Genomic DNA, 24,655 nt, shown 5'->3' with positions numbered 1-24,655 from the left:
CATTCTTTTCGCACCTCACTAGTAGAATATGAGATCTGTGTTGGAAAAAAAAAACAGAAGAAAAAATTTTATTAAAGTTAAAATAGTGTTGTCCTTTTCTTTTAATAGCAACCTTATATGAGATTCATGATGTCATCAATTTGTACAATTTAAAAATGACATTTTTATTGTAGTGCGGTGTTGCACAACCTGTGACCCACAAGTGGTCAATGTCAAAAAATATTTAATTTCACTACATATAAGTAAAAGTGTATTCTCATATTGTAGTTAGATCGTTTTCTTGACCGATAGTGAATAAAAGATAAACGTACCACGCAACCAGTATCCCAAATAACTAATCACTAAATTCAACCAACAGCAGTATTAATATTTTATGCTGCATTTTCTGACTACTCAACTTCACTCAATACTTTTTGAATCTTTGTTTACTTGCAATACTCGGATACTTTCTCCAGTTTTAAATATTGATTGAATTTTAATTTTTAGTTCAAGTATTATTTATGCTATTTGTTTGCCATTTGTTGCTATTTGTTTTGTTATCAATAAGGAAAAATAACAGGGAATTAAAAAAGCACCTAAAATAACAGTGAAATTGCAGGGAATTTTTAGTTTTTCTATACAAACTGGGAAAATACAACCGGGAATTTTGTTTCTTATTTTCGTCTTTTAAAGGATGGTGACCACTCAAAGCTTAATTTATGGGATATTTCAGAATATTTCAGCTATAGTACACTATTTCATTTCCTATGGCATTGTTTAAGTATGTTCAGCTGTTCCCTTTTTGTTTTCTCATAAGTTTTTCCAGAAATTAAAGCTAGAATAGTTAGCCCACACAAGAGCACAGCAATTGTGTTTCCTCTTAATATATTGTGTACAGGAAAAACGCATGAAATTTTTTTTCCAGATTTGAGTGACAAGCCTGTGTACTGTAAAACCCTTTTATTGTGATTGCACATTAATCAAGGCGTGTAGCGTTTTTAATAAGTGATTAAAGTTGCTTATTTTTGATTTTGAAACTTTTGGTTTATGAAGTAGGTGCTAATTTAGTTAGAATATTGTTAGCTCTTGTTACTTATCAGGTGAATCAATTGAACATATCTGATCTGAATAGATTATCAGGTGACATTGTAGAATGCTATTCATATGACCATGGGTACAACTCTTCAGGACTAAAGTGAGTCTTGAGAAAGTCAGTGGTCTAAATTTTGTCCTTCAATTAATATCTGTTTTTAGTTAATTTTTCCAAAAATGTTTTTTTTTTTTATCTTAAAAAAATTATAAAAATAATATTTGCTAGAAGTAAATAAAGAAATTATTACTTTTCCATAATTTTTGCTGTATCCCTTTGTTGATGTTTTAAAAGAATGCGGAAAGTTAAATTCAGATTGTTTTTATTTATTTATTTAATGAAATTTATGGTAATTAAGGTAAGATTAGTGATGATGAAGTGATCAAATAAATGATGGATAAAAAAAAAGTTAGTGATGTATTTATTCAGCAAGTACTGTAAAATGATTACTAAGTTAATTATTAAATTTGTTTCGTTTGCCGTAAAAATGGACTAAAAAAATGAAGAAATGTAAAAAATTTCGTTTAAGAAAAACAAGTCATTAATATAATTTGTGGGCCATACTTGTGGATAGGTACACTTTGCTGTCAATGAGCTATTTATTTCTGAAAATTCTTCTAAACTACGCTAGACCGTGTTGATTAGTTTAAAAAGTTCAGTGTTAAAAATTTTTTAGAGTGGCTCCCTTGTTAATACAAAGCAACATGTTTGGATGCTGATGATTTAAAATTTTTCTTTAGATTTCAACCAGAATAACTCAAAAATAAGTGTCCTTGGACTACCATTGCATAAATTGTGTCTCAATGGTGCAATTGTCGTGTTAGAAATTTAAGCGTAGCAGATGATTTGTGTAATGGCACTAGGCTAGTTGCAAAGAAAAATGACTAAATCAGTTCTATTTTGTACCATCGTAGACCTGAGAATATTGCATGTACCACAAGGGTAACATTAAGCACTAATTATATCTTACGCACTTTGATTATATCTTAGGACAAATTTTAAATTTTCTGAGTTTGAAAAGTAGTTAATTCTTTTTATTATTAGCTTTATTAAATTATTAGCAATTCTTATTTCATCAGAAATGTGTGTACGATACATTAAAAGCCTTTGTTTGAATATATAGGTGTATTGTGACCTCCCTTGGTGATCCCAATACTTTTTTGATGGACCATCTACTGGCCCTGGAACCTGTGTGTTTCCTGGAAGGAGAATTTATTCATGATTTTCTCACCATATTTGTATCAGAAAAACTTTCATCCTACTTGATGCTGTCAACAAAGATATTGTGAACTCTTTAGGTAAACTCTTTCATTGAAAATCCTTAATTAGTTTTAAAGAGGTTCAAATTTATTAAGATGACCAAAAGCTATAGTTCTGACATCTGTCATCTTAATACAATTACAAAAATAATACTTTACTCCGAATCAGAACTTCTATCAAAGCTCTCTATCTCACTCTATTTGTGGCCAGATGCTTTGCCTCTATATTTTTTTCAATTCACTTATATCAACCTACACCAAGTATTTTTAGGTCTTCCTCTTTTTCTATTGCCTTGAAGGTTCCAATTTAAAACTTGTTTATGTAAAATATGACCAATCCATTTCCATGCATGTGATTATTCAAATAATTTGCAGACTTCCGCGAATCAATCATTTATATGCAGACAAAATTTTCTCGGAGTTCCATTAATCTAAAATATAAATTTAGTTACTTATGCAAAATCTCGTTAACGAGACACATTTATTCCGACCTTACCAGCACCCTTTGTTTTTCTTCCTAGGTTCTCGTTCATGTGCGATAACTACTGTTTTTTACGCGGATTTGTTAAAGGAAAACACAACTTTGGATAATTTTTGAGAACAAGAGACTGAAGAGAAAAATTCATGATAACTTTGGTCAAAATTAAGAAGCTAACACAAATATATAAAATCGATAATCTAAAAAGTAATTCCGAAATGGCAAACATTTAAAAGATCATTTCGCCAGAAAGAAATGTGTTTTTTCTCATTTTTTTAAAACTTGTATTTTAATGAGTAGCAAGTTTGTTGCAAATTTCAATTTGTTACAGAATATAATCAATGTGGTATAATTTCTCCCTTTTATATTTGGCTACAATTCGAACAAATTAATGTTTAGTATCTGTTTACGACATAGAAAATTCAATTCGTGAATTTCAATAATCACTTTTCAATGTGCTGGATTGCATCGTAAATTATAATTAATCTGGCAGTTAACACAATTGGTTTTCTCATAGTTTTTAAAATTCCGATATTATTACGGGGTGCAAAATTTTAATCGCACATTTGTGTAATTACTTTATACAAGCTTGATTTGTGCTAAATCCATGCAGCATTTCAATCTTTTTTTTCTTCTTCATTTCCACATGTTTTTTTTAAAAATCCGATTATTTGTTACGGAAAATTCAAATCGTGCAACTGATTGTTCACTATTTGATGCAATAATTCTGCAGTTTTTTTTAATCATTTTTTAGGCAGTTATCAATACTAGTTTTCACATATTCTTTAAAATATCGCTTTTTTTTAATACAATATTTTTCACACCACTTGAATCTAAAAACATACATTTAATTAACCCCTTTTTAACATATCCAATTCATGAAAAAGGAAAAATGCATGGCAAGAAAAAGAAATTCAGATAATTTCTCCTTCGTGCAATCACATGTCTGATTTCAATTTACGTTTTTTAATTCCCAGTTCAATTGGTTAAATTAATTTCAACACTTATTGTTTTATTTCTTGTAGTTTTAACTGTTTAGCATTGTTGACACGAAACTGGTTTAACATATGCAGTTTTGGGCAATTTAAAGCAAAAGGGTCAGAACCCATTTTTTAATCCAAGGACTCTCAAAACATGTGTCCCTGGTATTTTCTAGAGTGAGGCTCTGCAATGAAAAATTTAAAAATTTGCTCACTGGCCAATAGACAGCTACATCATTTTTATAACTATGAGTCACTTTTAACCCAAGTCAAAACTTTTGATGGTTTTCTATTGGTGGACCAACATTATCTTGATGGTAACCATCAATAAAATATTTTTTAATGCAGTCATATTGTTTGAAATTTATTGTTATGATTATAATTATTCAGTCAAACCTCGTTAATGTGAAATTGGCGGGACTATCACAATTATTTCATGTTAACCGAATTTTGTTTTATCCGATACATCATAAAAACAATTTATTTCATACATTAATTCAAGTTATGAGCTACATTTATGTATACAAACCATACAAATTAAAATAAGCTTTAAAGTTATAACTACCCAACAAGCACACAACTTTTCGGCTTGTAGATGGACAAGTCCGGCTCTCCAAAAATGCAAATTATAAAGTGTTTTGATGGTTGCTCTATTGGTTCCTTTAATAAAAGGAAATCCGGGCCAAAATTAGGCATGGCATTTCAGGAACAATTTCTGGCAATCATGAAAGAACCAGAACTACTTTGTTGCCCCTGGATTGTATTACCATTTTTGCCTTTTAAATACCGAAAAACAAATTTTATTTCACAGAATTAAAAGAAAATTGCCGTAAAGGCTTTTATTGTACCTTTATGATATCTTTCTTGACATTTTTTTCAATAGCTGAATAGCGTCTTTCCCTCGCTTCTCATTAAAACACCTTCACTGTAGGTTGGTTAGAAAATGCCGATATTGCACCTTTATTTCAGGTGCTTAGACTAATTTCTTTGCCCTTATACCTACCCTTAACTAACCTTACAATTAGTTCATTAGAAAACTTTAATGCCGTCTTTGCCAGTATCATACATTTTTTAGGTGTCTCGTCAATTTTTTTTGTCACTTACTTGCCTTTACTTGAACTTATCGTAGCTTTTAATTTCAAATGCTTTATTTTAATTGCTTAACTTTTATTGCATGCTGTTCATTGCAATTCTTATTTAGGGAACATAAATTGTCATGAGTGTTTTTCTTACTCTGCTGATATCAGCCATTGTAATTCATTGTATTTTAGCTTTTTACTTTGTCATAAGGCAATGCTTATATATTTGAAACCTACATCTATTTTTCTTGATAAATACTTACACACTAAAGTTTATTTAATCTTGAAGTATGTGCCCATTTATGAAATCATTATTTTTCTAAACATATTCAATATTAGAAAAACAAGATGTATCATAACAGGGTTGGGTTTTGCCGTCGAAAACTGGTTTTTGACATGACAGTGGTAAAAACCGTAAAACACCTACTGTTTTCTTTAATTTATGGCATATAGCGGACAATATATTATTTTCACTTAATTGCCTTTATAAATGAATCTTGTAAATGATTGCTATTGATTTTGCAACTATATACATGTATTCTTATAGAAGGATATACATTCATGCAGAAATAATGTAACGTACTTATTGAAAATAGTGATATTTAACTTTTATCATTATAGCTTGATTTGCAAAGGATTAAAAATTTTGCACATCTTAATTGTTAGAAAAAAACAAACAAACAAAAATACTTGGAACTATTAATAAATTCAAGAACTAAAAAGAAGAATTTGAAATTTGGCATTTTTTAAATATTAGAAATAAGCTAAACAAAACTTTCAAAACTTGTAACTACTAACAAACTCTAAGCCAGGAATAACTTGACATTCCTCAGTAATGTAATATGCCAAACAAAATGATGCTTGGAAATGTTGAAAATTTTGTTTAGTATCCTAATATTTTACTTCAAATAGTATGATTTGATATAATCATGTTGGGAAAATGCAAAAATCTGTTCTTAAATATCTTTTAACAACTTTTTTTCTAATTTTATTGCCCAAAAATGAATTAATTTTAAATCATAAGCAGTTAAACTCAAATTAAAATACAGTTTTATCAAAACTATGGGTTTTTGACAGTTTTTGACGTTTTTGACAGAGGGGTTTTTGACATGACGGTAAAAACCATGGTATAAACCGGTAAAAACCGTCATGTGTCAAAAACTTGCCAACCCTGTATCATAAGTATTTCTTTCACAAAATATTTTTCTGCACCTATAAATAACACACCAATTTAATAATTTTAAATAAATAAAGCAAGGGTTTTAAGAAGAATAAAATGCATAAAGCTTAAAATAAGATATGACCTTATGAAAAGAGTATTTTATTTCCATGTTACAAATCAAAGATATGACAATTACATCAATACTGTAGACTATTGCAATAATTTCTTTAGATGCAACCAATTCCAAAAGCTTTACTTTTTAATAAAACTGATCAATGGACCTAGTTTTCCTGAAAAAAATAAATCAATTTATTTTACTATGCATATATTAAATGATATGTACAGAAACAAAATAGCAAAAAAGAAAATAAATAAATAATATTGATAATAATAATTGATTTAAATCAACTGATTTTTTAAAAGCCATTAAGAAAAGCTGACTTTATGAAGATTATTAATTTAATTGTAAAAATATGTTATAAAATTTAATTAATAAATGAATTCTTAAGTTATGATTCTTTTTTTTTTAAGAAAAAAGGTCTTATTTCAGTGATAATGATGGTATATCACTAAGAAATAATGTATGTGATATGCATGTAAATTATTAGTCACATATCCCCTTTAATTATTGTTAAGAAAAGCATTGATTTAAAGAAAGTGATTTGGAAAAATTCAATTGCTTAAATAAACTGATTATTTAACTAACTCTTAATTCAAGTGTAAAAATTTTTTTATAAATTAAAACTAAAAAAAAAACATTATTTAGAGTATATTTTTTTAAGTCTTTTTTCATTATAAGGTTATTTACTAAGAAATGATGAAAGGGATATGCAAGCAAATTATTATATTCCAAAATAGATTAGCTGCCAAAATACATATTTCAATTATACACATTTAATTTTATGCTTATTTAAATGCAGTTCATATATATAGCTTATGGATATCAAGACTTATTCTACCCAAAGTAACTTAATTTTTTTTTCCAGCTATGTAGTCTGATCTAAAGAAATTTAATCTTCTTTAGATATCTAATTGACAAATAACATCCCAAACTTTAACATTCATTAGCAAGTTGAGCATGAAAAACATAACTATGATTTTAATTTTTCAATTATTAGTTTTTTAATAATTTTTAGCATCTTATTTACAGATGTTTACTGTTCTAGCTGTAATAATATTTTTAGGTAATGTCAGGTATTATTGAAAAATTTAATAAGTGTTTTGAATGGTAAATGTAGAAAAAAGAATTATAAAAAAATATAATTTAAGTAAAATCTGTTTATTTTTTTTAAGGATTTTTTTAAACCTTGCAATTTATTAACATTGTATTTCATTTCATTTAATGCAGCATTAGATTAATAAGCAAATTGCGCGCCGCTTAGTGAGCTAAATGAAAAACCAGTATACATTTTTCTGTACAATATACATGTACCAGTTTACTTTAAAAATAAAAAGCAAACAATAAATTAAAAATAGTATAATTGGCTATAAGTACAATAAGGTCAAATTAAAAATAAATAAAAATAACCAAATATACTTTTTTTTAAAGTTTTGAACAATTTTTCTAATTCTATTAATGAGCAATTCGTAACAGTTTAAGATCAATAATTAGAAAATTTTCATAGTACTTCTGCATTAAAAATAGTCAGTATCAATCCATTTAGTGTTATTTTATACCAATATTTATTTAAATCTGCAATTAAATTCATTACGTCTTTAATAAATTACTTTTAAGTGTGGTATCAATAATTTTGAAACAAAAGCAAAGTAAATATGTGTCTTATCATTTATATTCAAAAGTAATTTTCTGCACAAATCTTTTGATTATTCAAACTAATAGTTTTAGGAACTGCATTAGTATTCGTAGAAAATGTGATGTTCTGAGCACGGGCAAATCAAAAATTAGAGCAAAGAACTAAAAATAAATTAAGATGAAACATGTTTACCAGGAATTCAGAAATTTCAGGACTACAAACTCTGATATTATTAAAAGCTCTATTATGTTAAAATAAATGAGAAAAAAAAGTTTACGCTTTATTTATTATTAAACCATTAGTACTAAAACTTACTTTTACTATTTTACATGTTTTTCATATCATATTCGTATGTTTTCCTCAAATAATTATTACAAAACACTTTTTAACTATCGTTCATATAAAATATAGATGATACATTGTCTTAAATATATTGAAATTTGTATTAAGTCAATGGATTAAAAAAAAATATGTTTCCTAAAATTTAATTTCTTACTAATATTATAAATTGCTGACAGCTAAATAATGATATTAATTAAACAATACTGCAATATAGCATTTTATATTACGGAGAAGAAAGGGAGAGAATCATTCTTTATTGTATTACTAAAATAAAATTTAAATGTTGAATGTTTATTTGTGTGCTAAGTGAAACTGTATTCTTAAAGTATTCGGTTCTTACCTTTTTTTATATATTTATTTAAGTAAGAGTGGATATTTTTTAGTTGTTTATTGAAAATGTTAATTAATAGTTAAATGCTATGAAAGACGTTGGATTGGTACGGTTAATTTCAATTAAGGGCTTACAAGATAGTTTCTTTTTAAACTGGTTTAAACAACAACACAAAAAATTTGTTTTTTTTCCAACCCTGGATGAAACTGAGGTAAAATATAATTTTATTTCTTACCATCATAGTCACTGTTCATGGTCACTGTTGATTTTTAAATTTTGAGTGTCATCTTCTGTTCTGACTCTCCGTGGCAGAAAAAAAATGATAGTTAGAATATGATAGTAAAAACAGTTAAAACAAAAATAACAAAATTAAAACAATAAATTTAAAAAGAAAATGTTTCTAACAAATTTCCCTTTTATAATTTATGTCAATAATTTTTTTCAATGAAATTAAAGAGAAGAATCATTTATGAAGATTGTCGCAGATATTTTTATTTCAGTTATGGTATATGACAATAAGTCTATTGTTTACCATTTATCTTGTTTATACTTTAAGCATGTGGTATGTTAGAAGAAGTAAATGTGAATTGGTAAATACAATAAAACTAGCACAGGCTTGTAGGGGAACATTTAAAGAACAGATTTATAGAGAATGCTAAGAAATACATAATTTTAAAATTCTATTTATAATGAATTTTTCTGAAATTGAGTAAAATGTGAGTGTAACTCATTGATTTATTACCTATTTTTGAATCAATGCTCTCTTTAAGTCAAAAAATTTCCAATATTGAAGGGGGGGGGATCTATAATGATAATAATGAATAAAAATTATATATTGTCCCATTTGAGATATTTTAATATTTCTTATGATACACTTATATAACCATGCATTTCTATTATTGAAAATATATGTAAATACTTTATTTATTTGCATTTAACGCTTTTATGTTAATTTTTAGGAAAATAACTTTTGTAAAATTTTAAAGTGTATGCATCAAAATCAGTTCAGCATATCACTTTGCTGTTTAAACTAAATGCTGAAAGAAATATTATTTTTTAAGTATTATGAAAAAAATTGAAATAAAAATCAGTGATGTTATTTAAGATTAAGTCAATTTGCAATCAACTGCCATATTTTTTAGTACTACTGAATGAAATATGACGCCCGGTGGCTAAGTGGTAGCGCTCCGTGCCACAGGTCCTGGGTTCGATCCTTGGGCCGGGCAAGGTTGACTCAGCCTTTCATCCCTTCAGTGGGTCGATAAATGAGTACCAAGCGTGCTTGGGAACTAAACACTGGGGGTTCCGCGTGCGGCTGACCGAAACATCTGCTCCTGCACCCCAGAGCCCAAGGTCAAGAAAACTGAGTTGGGCACAGTAGGCTGTGGCCCTCTATGGGCTGTCGCACCACTCAGTTAAGTTTAGTAGGTACAATGAAATATACTTTGAAATGAAATCAGTATACTTTATTTTTTGAGTTAATAGGATATTAGAAGTTAATTACATTTTGATGAATTTCTTTAAATGATTAGACATAGGAGAAGATACATAAATTCTACAAATAAACCAAATTAAAAATATATTTAGGATTTATTTATTAACTGATTTAAAAGAGAGGGAAAAAATTTAAATGCTTTAAAACCTTGTATAATAGTTTTTTTAAATGAATGTTTAATTAAGTAAAAAAATAAATCAGCCTTACATCCCAAATTTAGAGAAGCCGCATTAGCACAAAAATTTCAGATTCATCCAAAGATGATGATGTGCTTATAAATTAAAATCTTTACGTGTTCATTAAAGTTTTTAATTTTATTAACATATATTTTTTTTCACTGTAAAAAAGTTTCATTTTTTTAAGTCAAAAACATTTGCTAAAATAATTGCTTTAATACGAATATTATATGCCATAGAAACTAATGGAAAAACTAAATGTTGTTTAATATTAAACATTTCAATAAAATAACGAAAAATATTTAGTTATTCATTTATAACTTTATGTAGTAATTTTAACAGTAAAAAATAATTTCTTTTAATATTTTGTTTGCTAATGAGTTTAGAAAAAATAAGAATGATTAAAAAAATTTTAAAACAGGCATGTAATGAAAACAGAGCAAAAAAATTATGAAATATCATAATGATGTAAAATTGTNAAGAACTTGTTTGTTTTTTTAAACCCTGGATGAAACTGAGGTGAAATATAATTTTATTTCTTACCATCTTTTTTGTTCATGGTCACTGTTGTTGATTTTAAATTATTTTTAAATTTTGAGTTCTTCCTTGTTGATCTTCTGTTCTGACTCTCCGTGACAGAAAAAAAAAATGATAGTTAGAATATGATAGTAAAAACAGTTAAAACAAAAATAACAAAATTAAAACAATAAATTTAAATGTGTCTAACAAATTTTCCTTTTATAATTAATGTCAATAATTTTTTTCAATGAAATTAAAGAGAAGAATCATTTATAAAGATTGTCGCAAATATTTTTATTTCAGTTATGGTATATGACAATAAGTCTATTGTTTACCATTTATCTTGTTAATACTTTAAGCATGTGGTATGTTAGAGGAACTAAATGTGAATTAGTAAGTACAATAAAACTAGCACAGGCTTGTAGGGGAACATTTAAAGAACAGATTTATAGAGAATGCTAAGAAATACATAATTTTAAATTTCTATTTATAATGAATTTTTTCTGAAACTGGGTCAAATGTGAGTGTAACTCATTGATTTATAACCTATTTTTGAATCAATGCTCTCTTTAAGTCAAAAAATTTCCAATTTTGAAGGGGGGGAATTTATAATGATAATAATAAATAAGAATTATATATTGTCCTATTTGAGATATTTTAATATTTCTTATGATACACTTATATAACCATGCATTTCTATTATCGAAAATATATGTTAATACCAATTTATTTGCATTTAACGCTTTTATGTTAATTTTGAGGAAAATTAAATAACTCTTGTAAAATTTTAAAGTGTATGCATTAAAATCAGTGATGTTATTTAAGATTAAGTCAATTTGCAATCAACTACCATATTTTTTAGTACTACTGAATGAAATATGACGCCCGGTGGCTGAGTGGTAGCGCTCCGTGCCACAGGTCCTGGGTTCGATCCTCGGGCCGGGCAAGGTTGACTCAGCCTTTCATCCCTTCAGTGGGTTGATAAATGAGTACCAAGTGTGCTTGGGAATTAAACACTGGGGGTTCCGCATTCGGCTGACCGAAACATCTGCTCCTGCACCCCAGAGCCTGAGGTCAAGAAAACTGAGTTGGGCACAGTAGGCCCTGGCCCTCTATGGGCTGTCGCGCCACTTAGTTTAGTTTAGTAGTTAGAATGAAATATACTTTGAAATGAAATCAGAATACTTTATTTTTTAAGTTAACAGGATATTAGAAGTTAATTACATTTTGATAAATTTCTTTAAATAATTAGACATAGGAGAAGATACATAAATTCTACAAATAAACCAAATTAAAAATATATTTGGGACTTATTTATTAACTGATTTAAAAGAGAGAGAAAAAATTTAAATGCTTTAAAACCTTGTATAATGTTTTTTTAAATGGATGTTTAATTAAGTAAAAAAATAAATCAGCCTTTCATCCCAAATTTAGAGAAGCACAAAAATTTCAGATTCATCCAAAGATAATGATGTGCTTATAAATTAAAATCTTTAAGTGTTCATTAAAATTTTTAATTTTATTAACATATTTTTTTTTCATTGTAAAAAAGTTTTATTTTTTTAAGTCAAAAGCATTTGCTAAAGTAATTGCTTTAATACAAATATTATATGCCGCAGAAACTAATGGAAAAACTAAATGTTGTTTTATATTAAACATTTCAATGAAATAACGAAAAATATTTAGTTAATCATTTATAACTTTATGTAGTAATTTTAACAGTAAAAAATAATTTCTTTTAAAATTTTGTTTGCTAATGAGTTTAGAAAAAATAAGGATGATTAAAAAAATGTTATAACAGGCATGTAATGAAAACAGAGCAAAAAAATAATGAAATATCATAATAATGTAAAATTGTCAGCACATCTTTAAACCTTTAACAAAACTTTATACATTAATATAACACATTTTTCATGGAAAGCAAAACCTTTTTAAAAAATTACTAAACTCAATAAGAATATGGTAAAAATATCAATATTAAAGCCCATATGAGTATATAAAAACTTGTAAGCTTAATTTTTGTTGTTGTTGTTTTTTCTTATCCTCCATCTGTCTGATGGAGTCAGACAAGATCCAATAGGTTGTTGACCCTCAAAAAGTCGATGACAAGAAGTGGAGTAGCATATAAGTCCTCCTTGGAAAGATGGATAACAAGAATCTTGCTTTTGAAAAGCATCCAATATATCTCGGATATGTCTCAGACCCAGAATGGACAAGCTTAATTTTTAAAAACTTAGTAATTTTAATTTTTACAGTGTTATCGTGTTATCATTTGTGCTATTATTAATAAAGACTGTGTGAGAGAAATACATACTAAATGAACATAATTTTGATAAGCATAAACATTATTTTAAAAAAAAATTTCAAAAATTTCTTCTCTCTCACTTTTTTTTTTTAAAGTTATTGTTTAGATTTTTAATTTGAAATTATACCCTTTTATTTATTTTATTCCTATGAATTAGATTGAAATTAGCACTGTTTTTCTAATCTGCCACATTTTAAAGAAAAAATTTCAGTAGAAAAAAAACCCGAAACATTTCAGCTGTCCTAATTGGCATCCATTCACACACAATCCAACATTCTCTGAGGCAATCTGCATCAGAAATTTCATTGAAAAAAACTTAATTTATTTTTTGAATTATCTAGAAAAAGTTTGATTTCTTATCCTCGCCTGACCCTTTACATAAAAAGTATTGGCAAAACAGAGAATGCTAACTTAAATAAAAACAAAAAGTTATAATTGCTTCCAAATCACTGAAAGCTAAATTTCTAGTCATTTTTTGCACAGAATCTTTTAGTGGAAATTAAACTTTTTCAATTAACTCTTTGAAAGATTTTCAATGCTTACCTTATATTTTGTGATCCTAAGAGTTGAACTTAGAAAATTTTGTTGTTTTATTGTTGACAATTCTGTTAAGAAAATTTCCTGGCCGACAAGTTATTTTTCTCATTCTGATTTCTAAAAGAATTTATTCGAATTTTCTGTGTGTCTGTTGTGTAATGCTTTTTAAATTTTTGTTAAAAATTAAGTAAAAAATATTTTTACTGTAGATCTAAAGTTAATATTCACATAAAAAAACATAGAATTTAAAAAAAAATTTTTATAGTGAATACAAAACGTAGCTCAATACAGTATGAAAACATAATCAATAAAAATAACTAAAACTCTTTTTTTTTTCTTTTAGCTCTTTAAATGTTTGAAAACCTGTGCCAGACCTCCGTGAATTTCTGTAAGTTTTCTTATTACTTACTGCATTAATTATTAATTGGATTAACTCGCTTTCATGTTTATAACAATGGCAACTTGCGATTGAAATTTCTACTACTTTTCGATTAGTTAGAGTACTAAATTCTGTACTGTAGCTCTGTGCTTGTCGACTTCACTTTCCAAGTAGTTTAAATGCTCCAAATTCAACTTGTGTTCTATTGCAGGGTTCCCTCGGTACTTGAAAGTCCTTGAATTTGGTTGAAAAATATCAGGGCCCTGAAAAGTCCTTGAATTCTGCCATAAGTTACTTGAAAAGTACTTGATTTTTTTGGAGTTAAAATAATACTAATCTTTCTTACAATAAGCAGTAAAAAAATAGCAAATTCAAGCAAAAATTATAGAAATTCTGATAGGTGCAATTTTTAAATGCTTGAAGAGTGGAAAGGGGTTAAAGAAGATGCAAAATTTTTCTGTCATAGATTTTTCACACCAGATTATTGTTCATCTCTGATGTTTAGAAAACTGAAATTTCTAGCAAATTCTAGTTTTTGTAGTCATAGTTTCTGAATGATATATAGTGTTTCGTCGATTTAGAAATATGTTCAATGTGTTGACTTCATTATTACGACAGGTTAATATTGTTATCCTATTTGTTATTTTAATTTTTATAAGAAGTGTCATTAGTTCATAATCATTTACAATCAGATTTTTACATTTAGTTTTTACTGCTAAAATTAAGTTCTAAATTTCATGGATTATGAATAAACATCGTGATTCACATTAAACTGAGTCTTGATTTATGTGAATATTGATTATGTACATATCTTATTTCTTTTCACCACAGTGAATGTTTTTTGTATTCAGATTTCAATATCCCATCATTGATGTACATAGACCACCCCAAGACATTCCATTCTTAGAAATGCCTCCCCTTATCTCTTAAGATCACTCACAGATGTAACATTCCTATCTGATTTCATATTTAACCATAATTACCACTCTGTGAATTAAATTTTTAGATAATATATAAATAGATTTATAGTTAATACGTATATTATATTAAATTTTTAAAAAAAATCTTATTGCATCCCCATGCAAGAATGTAGACCCTCGATATAATAATATATCCCTCTACAACAGTATATTTATTTGGTCCCCAAAATATTGTTGTAGCGAGGTTTTACTGTATATATATATATAAAGTAAATTTATTTATATTTTAATTGATGGGTTGCAATTATGTACTTGGATTTGGATATAGTCATGATTAAAAAAACAGGCAATGATTGAATTTCATAATAATTAGTAAAAAAAGTAATTAAATTAAGGGAAACGTGATCATTAAGAAAAGTTGTAGTACAATGGGATAACAATAACCCAATAGGTTCAAAAGGTCACAAAGTGTGAGGTTTGTACAAATTGGAAAAATTGGCATCACCAAATTTGGAATAAGGGTGAAAACTAAAATTAATACAAAAATGTAAACAAAAGACAAATAAAACGATGACATGCTATATCCAAATATAAATATATCATTTAACGCACTTTAGTGATGTTTCCATATAGAAATAAAACAAATACCCATAACAATAATTAAAAGTACTTGCCACATACAGGAGGAAGAAAGTAATAACTATTAACAAATGTAAGCTTAAAAAATCACACAATTCTTTCAATTCAGCTGAATAATTATTTTAATAAAACAAACTCGCAATTTATTTAGTAAAAAACAATATTTTCTGACGCATTTTTGTGACACAGAAAATGACTTTAATTGAAATGGGTGACAAGAGAATGAAAAGAAAACGGCGTTATACATAAAAATAAAATATGAGAGAACAACAAATTTAACTGTTAAAAAAATATAAATATAGAACGAAAGCTTACATTTGAGAGGGTCTTTAATGTTTAAGGAAATTAGAGGTAAAAATTTAGATATTTAAGTTACAGAAATTGAATATGGTTATGGTTTTAATTTAGGATAAAGACTAAGAAAAAAAGATGTAAAAAAATAGATCAGTGCAGAGATGTGACCAAGCATGCATGCACGACAGAGAGAGAGAGAATTAGTATTGAATCTGTAAAAGTATCTTAAAAAAATTTGTTAACTGGTAAAGGACCAGAAAAGTAATAGCCAATTATATTTAAAGAAGAGGAGAGTTTGAAAGTCAAAGGAGAGAGATTGGTTTAGTTAGCCCCCGATAAAAAAATAAAAGAAGAAAAAGGAAAGGCTGGGATAGATGGTTAACTTTCCCCACAGGAAGTGCAATGACCTCGTTGACCATCGAGGAAGGTCAAACAGAGAGTTAAAATAAATTTAAACTGCTAAATAAAAATAAATAAAAAAAGTTTTATGAAAATTAAAAGATTAGATGTAATTAAAAGAGATAGTTGTTACGTTACACAAAGTGTAAATGTGACAATATATATAAAATTAAATCTTAAAAATCTTTTATTACCTTTAAATAGCATCAAATGAAAAAGTTAAAATTAATATCTGTGTATAAATAAATTATACAGCTATTGTTTTTTCAGAATAATTGTAGGTTTTTTACAACTTTATAAGGTTTTGCTATTTCTTCTCTTGAAATTTGGGAAATGTCTACTGTGCTATATTCTGCTAAAATGAACATCATAATCTCTGTATCTATAAATAACTTCCGTTCTATCACATTAAGCGCAGCACTATTTATTTATTTTTTAAAAATTTACGGATTTTCAAGTTTAATTTTCTCGTTCATATTCTCTGGAAACAACTTGGGTGTCTTTTAAAACATGTTGTTTGGTTGAAATACGTTTTAGATAGCTTATTTCTGCTGCATTGACAAAAACTAAACCAACTTTAAGTTGGATCAGTTTTAATAACTTCTTTTAAATAGATGTTGAAAAGATTCAAATGGATTATAAATCGAAAGGCATGCAATATTTCCTTCACTGGATCCTTATAAACAACTCGAGAAAGATTTAAAAAAATTTGCTGTTTTAATTTGATGCATGACAAAACATAAATACATACTAAAAACTTTTTGTTCATTTTCAATTCACCTATACTGAACTACATTCTTTTAAGAAGCATGAGAAATGTCTCTTTTATATTTACTTAGAACCTAAATTTTTCTCTTGTGATTGAAACCACTATTTATAAAGGTAAATCATTCTACACATTAGAAAACATTGGAAGTTGAATGGAGCCAGTGTGGACATGTCCACGCTAGACCCACCACCACGTGTCTACACTACCACCACGAAGATATGTATTTGTTTTTGTTTAATGCTGGTTAATTGAAACTGTACAGATCAAAATTTAATATCAAGGTAGGTAAAACAGATTGTATTTTATTATATATTGTTGAAATCCTAAAAATAAAATGGTAATAAAAGTAAACAGAAAATTTGAAAGTTACTTTTGCACTTTAATAACCTTTTTTTCGCAAATTTCGAATAAAGCATTCTTAGTGTATTTATATAACTGCACATGGATGTATACATCAGTGTTGCCAATCTAAGATATTTCACAATGAAGTTTTAGCCTATAAATAATAAAGCTCTTCAAGATGTCCTCTCTAGAATTCAGCTCTAAATCGTAAATTGAATAGTTCTCAAACCTCTTTATATGATTCCCAAATTATGTATAACCTCCAGTTATCTTCTATCATTCCCAAAGAAGTTTTCAAAGCAATTAGATTCTCCTAGCTATTCCTTAAGGTTCCTAAATCCTCTTTTACGGTTCGAAGGACAAATAAATTTTTAAACAAATTTCTATAGCTGCCAAAAATTTGACTCCATAAGTTATTTCTATATCTCCATTTTCCATGTAATTTCTTTAATAATTTTATATATTTGCTACCATAAAAGTTCCCGTCTAGCCTGTCATTATTTCTAAACCATAGAGGTTGCTACAACATTTTTCGTTGCTCTCAAACCATACATATTCCCAGTTTTTTGCATAGGTATCAAACCATACAAGATTCCAAACTATTTTGTGTTTTTGAAAGCAATATAAGTCTGTAGCAAATTTATGTTTTTATCAAGTCATATATTTTCCCAAGCCATTTTAAATGGTTTTTAAGCCACATATGTTCCCAAGTTATTTTAGATGGTTCTCAAGATATTTTTTATTTTTATTTTAAAAGCTATTTTATATTTCCCAAGCCAAGTAAACTGAAAACTATTTTATATGGCTCCCAATTTAATATCCTAAAGCCATTTTATGTCGTTGTTCCAAAGCCATATATTTTTGCAGCACTTTCTTCGTGACTCACAAGACATATATTTTAAACATTTTTTTACACAGATAAAAAGCCGTAAGGTATACCAAACCATTCTCATGCCATATGGTACCCCTAATTATTTTATGCGGACCCTATAGTTTGACACAAAATGTTCATGAGCCCTTATGATTTCCTACCTACATAAATTTCTGAGTTATTTTGTAAGCACTCGAATTCTTAAATATTTCTAAGTTATTTTATATGGCTTATAAGCGATATAGGTTAAGTTATTTCACATGCTTCCCTAACAATGTAGGTCATTTAGTTATTTTCTGTGGTTCCTAAACATATAGACTCTCAACACATTTTCCATTGTTCCCTAACTTAATATGACCCTTAAATATTTAGCATGTTTCCTGCCATATAGATTCCTAAGTCTTGTAAGAACCTAACACATTCTTATGTGTCCCAAGCTGTGCAGGTCCCCCAACTATTTACCAAGTCACCAAAATAATTTTATGTGGTTCTCAACCCTTATAATTCTTTATGTAGTTATAAAATTATTAAAATTTCCAAACCATATTATGATTCTTTACTCATTCCCCAAGCAGTTTTTTACGTATTCTTTTCAATTATCAAGAGTTTCTGTAATGCAGTGGTAACAGCTTTACAGCTTCAGTTCGTTGGATACCAGCTGGTCTGAAAAATGAAGGTGGCTTATGTGCAATGTTTCCCCTATTGACTCTATCCTGCCATTAATCACGATATTTTAAAGCTTTAAACATAATGACTCTAAGCTCACTACGGGCATTGTGCAGGAATTTTACCTAATGAGCTTATTTTTGGATCAAAGCGATAATTATTATCAATAATATCAGAACTAAAAACTTTATATTGTTTTTCATTTATTCTCTTCTAAAAAGGAAACAATCTTTTTGAATTGAATGTTACTCTTTTAATAATCTTCTTTAAGAAATCAATAATTTTCTTTAAGAAATTCATTTGTATCTTCTTATGTGGAACAATAATATTTAGCAAGATATTGTGGATGAAAAGTATTTTAATGCGTCTTTAGCCCTTCAATTGCAATAGTAATTATGGTACTTACTAGTATTAGAAAAACTGTGACTGTTTGTAATCATGATTACAAGTAATTGATATTTTTTCATTATTATTTGTAATAAATTATTTATAACTCCGATACATAGTATGAGAATACGATTCTCCTTTCAAAGTTCCACTCTTTTCATAACCTTCTTAGCCACTATGATAAAAAAGAATAAAATATATGTATTCTTTGTTTATTATCACAGTGTTGCCCAGGGAACGCCAAGCGTGGAGGCGAGGTTATTTTATTTTGACTGCTAAACTATTAAGCACAATTCATGAAAATAATAAAAGTAATAGGATTTGAAATATTATTATCATCTTAAAAATATGCTCCACAAACTGTGAAAACCAGAAAACTAAAGAAAATTTTTTATATTGAAAATCCCATTTATTCTTTCAGAAGCATTTTCAATTCCAAACAAATGTATTTTAATTTTTTCTCTTCGATAAAGAAAAGAGAAATGCGATAGAAAAATATTTTTTGTTAAGCTGAACAAGTTTTATTCTTAATTTTTCAAACTAATCTGCTTAATCTTATTTCATGACTACATTAACTTAAGTTATAGAATATTTTCTACACTAAATTAGTTAAATTTTCCAAAATATTTTTGTGATAGATAAATCAAAAACGTAATTGGAACACTTCGATTTTGGATGCTGAGTACACAATTCTGCAAATACTTTTTCAAAGAGTAGATAAAAACGTTTCTGAGATATTTTGAAACTTTTTTGTACATTATACACTTCATACGTTTTGGAAAATTACTGTTATCATTTATTCTAAGTTGGTGATAAGTGCTTTATATTAAGCAGTCAAAATAGTTCCCCAAAGGAGCTGTCCGTTTTGTTCTTAATCACATTCCAGTTGTTACAATCGCTACAGTCCCCCAAGGAGTAGAGAGAATCAAGGACTCCGTGTATCCCACAATAACATATCCTTACAGAGAATGCTGCATGTTCATCCAATTAAAAAGATACTTCACAAGAAACAATGAAAAGAAAGAATAAATATAACTAAAAGATTACTAAACACGTGATTTTAAAATCAAATGTGCCAAAAGAAAACTTATATTTCATGTATTATAACTTAAAATATAAAGCCAAAAGACAATGATGATAAATTTTGCTTACATACTAAATCTCTAAATCGGGGAACAATGCTTAAAACTACAAAGTAAAAATATCAAACGATTTTCAAAATAATTTAGAATATGGCAGGCCGCAATGATATCTTTTAAATGGAAGAACGCACTACAAACTCTTTCGTGACATGATAATGTAGGACGAACGAAATCTTCGATTGTCATCTCTACTCCTCTACATTCCTTTGGTAAAGTGGAACTTTTATTAACATTATGAACCCCTAATTAACATATTTTTCAAAAAAAATTGTTTATAGTTTTTTCTTAATAATCATTTATTTAAATAATATATGTAATTTTTATGTTTGTATTTAATCAATTAATATCTTCTTTTTAATTAATAAGTATTTTGAAATTTAGATACATTATTTGGCTATGCATACTTTATCCAAAAAGAGAAGTATAATATTAATATTTTAGCACAAAAACGAAATTCTTTTAATAAAAAATGCTTTATTTAATTTCATGTTTTTATTTTAATTAGCATTATCAAACAAAAATTCTTAAAAAATGTTTATTTAAAAATATTGTTTAGTATGTATATAATTTCACAATTATGTATTTTTAAGGCATTTTTTTTGTATCCTAAAGATCAAATGTCCTTAAAAATGTGTAACAAAATTTTTAATATAAAATTAGACTGTACAATTTCAAGATTACTATACCTTATTAATAATTGACTGAATTTTGTAATGATTATTATTTTGGGGGAGGGGGGTTTGTGAGTTTGGCGTCTCTATTTCGCGTGATATGGGATGAGAGATATTTAATTCGGTGAAATTTACAAGTTCCAATTAGTTATTTTAGCATATTTAAATCCAGAAAAAGTTCCATTTAATATATTAAGGATTAAAACAATGCTATTCTTTTAATTACTTGTTACACATAATTTTATTCCAGTATGTTTTTATTTCTTAATTTGTTATAAATAATTTGTTAAACACAGTGAACAATTTATTAATATAATATTTAAATTGAAACGTTTGCTGGTATGAAAGATTTCAAAATGTTTTAATGATCATTTTGCTTGAAGTTAAATAACTTTAACTGTGAACTGGGAGCCCTGCATTTGTAATAAAATAAAGTTCCAAGCTATAATCTTGGTTGTTGTTGTTTTTGTTACTGTTGTTGTTGGTGTTATTTACGTCGCACTAGAGATGCACAGCTAAAACTTTGGATTAGGACTATTAAAAAAAGTCAGGGATTGAACAATTATGTAATTATTGTTATTTTTCTATTTTTTAGTGAAAAATGACATTTCGACTACAAAGATATGTTAATATTTACTGTGACTTATAATTTACTCGAAAACTGTCATGTTATTTTTTTCTTAAATTACTTGAAAGATTTTTTAATAAGTTGTTACGATTTGTGGCGAGCAGGGTGTGCTGCGACTCGATGCTGAGGGTGTGTGCAGAAGGGTGGTGGAAAGACTACAAAAAAGACCTAGGTATCCAGCTAATGGGACATTAAACTGTCAAATAAGGTAAAATTTATTTAAGAAATATCAAAATTAATCATTATAAAAAATTTCAATATCAATTTTCTTTCTATTAATACCAAAAATTGGAAAAAGAATGATTTAAAAGATATGTTAGCTGAATTTTATAATATAAGTTGAACATTTTGCGATTCTTTATTAATTATTAAAAGAGTATTCATTTACGAGTGATATCAGTTGGTTCCAATATTTATCACGTTAATCTACTATAACTAAAAAGAAATTAATAATGATATTATACATTGTCTTAAGCAGGATACTCAAAAGACATAATTTATTCATTAAAATTTTATTGCTATATTTTTTCACATAAAAATTACTTTTTTTAATAGATAACTATTTTGTTTATGTATATTAACTAATTAAATTTACAAAAAAAAATTTAAAAAGTAGATTTAGATTTTAATTATTGTGTTAGATTACAATCTGCTTTTTTTACATTTTAATAAATTTTTACTTTTACCAGAATTTTAAACTATACTTCGCAAAAAAAAATGCTTTAGTGCTTCGTATAAAAAAAGAAAATGTTAAAAATTAGGGAAATAAACAGTTAAAGAAACAAATTTCAAAGTGTAAAATTAAAAATATTCTTTTTCCGAAAAAAAGAAAAATATTATAATTATCTCGTTGTGTGAGAAAAAAATCTAATATCAATTATTCATCAACGTTATGATAAAACATTGATTGTATAAAAAGGCATTTATGCCTCGTTCACCAGTAGTTGGCACTTGGCTCCACCTTCTTCAAGTGGTATGCGACGATACTCTTTCCCTATTTTTGGAAGAACGCTGTGAATCCTGAACAAGGTTGTTATTTGGCAATCAAATGGCAAAAATATTTATTTCGCTAACTTTGTATGCATTTTTTAACATTAAATATTTCATAATTTTGATGATATTCCGCGCCATTTTTTATGACATTTCTCTCTTTTTGCGTAAATAGTTTGTGACATTTGAGACATTTTCAGGGAAAATAGCAGTTTTTAAATTTAAGATATATTTAACTAACTAGAGAATCAAGAGGTATAATAGTAGATGATAAAAGTGAAGTAAGTGACTGAAAAACAATTCATTGTTTGTGTTTGGCGCGCATTAAGTGTCTCAATTTCAAGCGCAGAGATTTTTCTCTTCTTACTCCCGCGCTGAAATGAACCCAAGAAGATAGAGCCAAGTGCCACCTTCTGGTGACCTAACTATAGTTAATAATTCGACCTAACAAATTCACTGCAGAAGGCAACACCATCCGAATATTTGATTTAAATTTATAATTATTTATGTTTCTGCTACCTATTGGAGAAAATCAGCCGTAAAAAGTTTCAAACGGTGAACTCTGATGTCCAACAAGTTTAGGGATGTACCAATTTTGCATCACCATGACTATTTTATCTTTCCCTTTAGGAAATGCAATAAAGAACTGCAAAATAAAACTAAATGCCGCGAATTGAATATTCAATTAAAGGATTACTCTTTTTGGTTGAAAAATTTAGAACACCTGTGATTTAAACCATGTAGTGATTATAATCTTGTTTTCTTAGGTATTTTACCAAAGAGTTAACCCCACACATCTATGCCCCTCTGCACGCCACTGCTGTGACTAGTGATTTAAATTCTTGAATGGGAATGATTAGAGATCATACTTTTCTGACCAGAAAAATTATAAAAATATTACTTCCAAAATATAGTGAAGTGCATATTTCGGAAACGAATAAAAAGTGATTTTGTGTTTCAGTGATGGAAAATGAAGGATATTATAAAAAAAATTTGTATTAATGATTTTAAATTATGATTAATTATATCTATTTAAATTAATATTCATGAAGAAAAAAAATAATTTAGATCATAAAACTTTAGAAATTCTTAAAATACTGCCTTTTGCAACCTACGATATTTTATTATTGATTATCGTGAATAATTTTGAGATAACTAGTCCCACTTACCTCCCAAAACCGGGCAGGAGTGTCGTCGCAGCTCTGGATTAATTGGCGGCTCATAGTACTCCAAGGTCGTGATCGGGAAAGCCATTGGACGTCCGAGATTCAAACACCCAGTAGAGTCAGCTCTCATTTTAAAGTACAACTCAATCTGTAAAATTGGGAAAAACAGACATTTATTCATTAATATTCTGGCAAACTTAATTTTACGTATTTATTGTTCTTGTGAATTACTTGTTACGCATGTTTGGTGTTATATTCTGCTTCCTGCATCACCCGTGTTAATTTGTGGCGAATGATAGGAACACCGATATCCTACTTATTAACCAACTAGTTGACATTTGTGAATTTTTTTGTTTGATTTCATTCTCAGAAATATATTTACTAGAATTTATCAATCAAAGTGGACAATTTAAGGTATCAAGTATTATTTTTTTTTAAATATTTGCATACTTTTTGTTTTCGAGACATTATTGCGTATTTTATAAACAAAAATTATTAAGCAAAAAATGAATAAAATATCTAACTGAATTCTGGGAAGCACATTACAGGGAGTAAAATAATACAAAAATATTAACTACATAAACTTGGAATTGGAATTCATTCGTAATTCTTTTCAGTATTGGTGTTCATACCATTAACATTAAATTCCAGAAAAATATAAATATCAGTTTTATTACATGCCTAAAAATACAAGGGATAGCTAAGATAAATATTTTTTATTATTTAAAGTAATTGTTGTAAATGAATTCTGAACATTAAACAAAAATTTAAAATTAAATTTCAGCGCACCTTTCTCTCAATTGATTATTAAAAATTTATATCACTTGTGTTTTTCAATTAAAATGCATTTAAACCAATCCATTCCTTGAAAACAACATATAATTGTTTTGTTTTTTTGTTTACATG

The 24,655-nt window shown here is 27.4% G+C and overlaps 1 protein-coding gene across 7 annotated transcripts in view; it reads left to right on the top strand.

Moving 5' to 3' along the window:
• The window catches only part of LOC107448715 (fatty acid-binding protein), a 55,325-nt gene that overhangs the window by 13,826 nt on the left and 16,844 nt on the right, over positions 1-24,655 (top strand). For 3 of the 7 annotated variants that reach the window (XM_071177978.1, XM_071177976.1, XM_071177977.1), the window contains 2 exons: positions 2,193-2,367; positions 13,830-13,874. In XM_071177978.1, coding sequence (XP_071034079.1) covers positions 13,838-13,874 — 37 coding nt within the window. In that variant the 5' untranslated portion in view covers positions 2,193-2,367; positions 13,830-13,837. Of the gene's footprint in view, positions 1-511; positions 761-878; positions 1,175-2,192; positions 2,368-13,829; positions 13,875-16,999; positions 17,168-24,655 lie in introns of those variants that run through there. The other 4 variants (XR_011636230.1, XR_011636231.1, XM_071177980.1 and 1 more) reach the window with 4 other exon arrangements.

Source organism: Parasteatoda tepidariorum, chromosome 2 (assembly GCF_043381705.1).
Source record: "Parasteatoda tepidariorum isolate YZ-2023 chromosome 2, CAS_Ptep_4.0, whole genome shotgun sequence".
Taxonomy (NCBI): domain Eukaryota; kingdom Metazoa; phylum Arthropoda; class Arachnida; order Araneae; family Theridiidae; genus Parasteatoda; species Parasteatoda tepidariorum.
The sequence above is the reverse complement of the archived record's forward strand: the minus strand, read 5'-3'. Positions and strand labels throughout refer to the sequence as shown.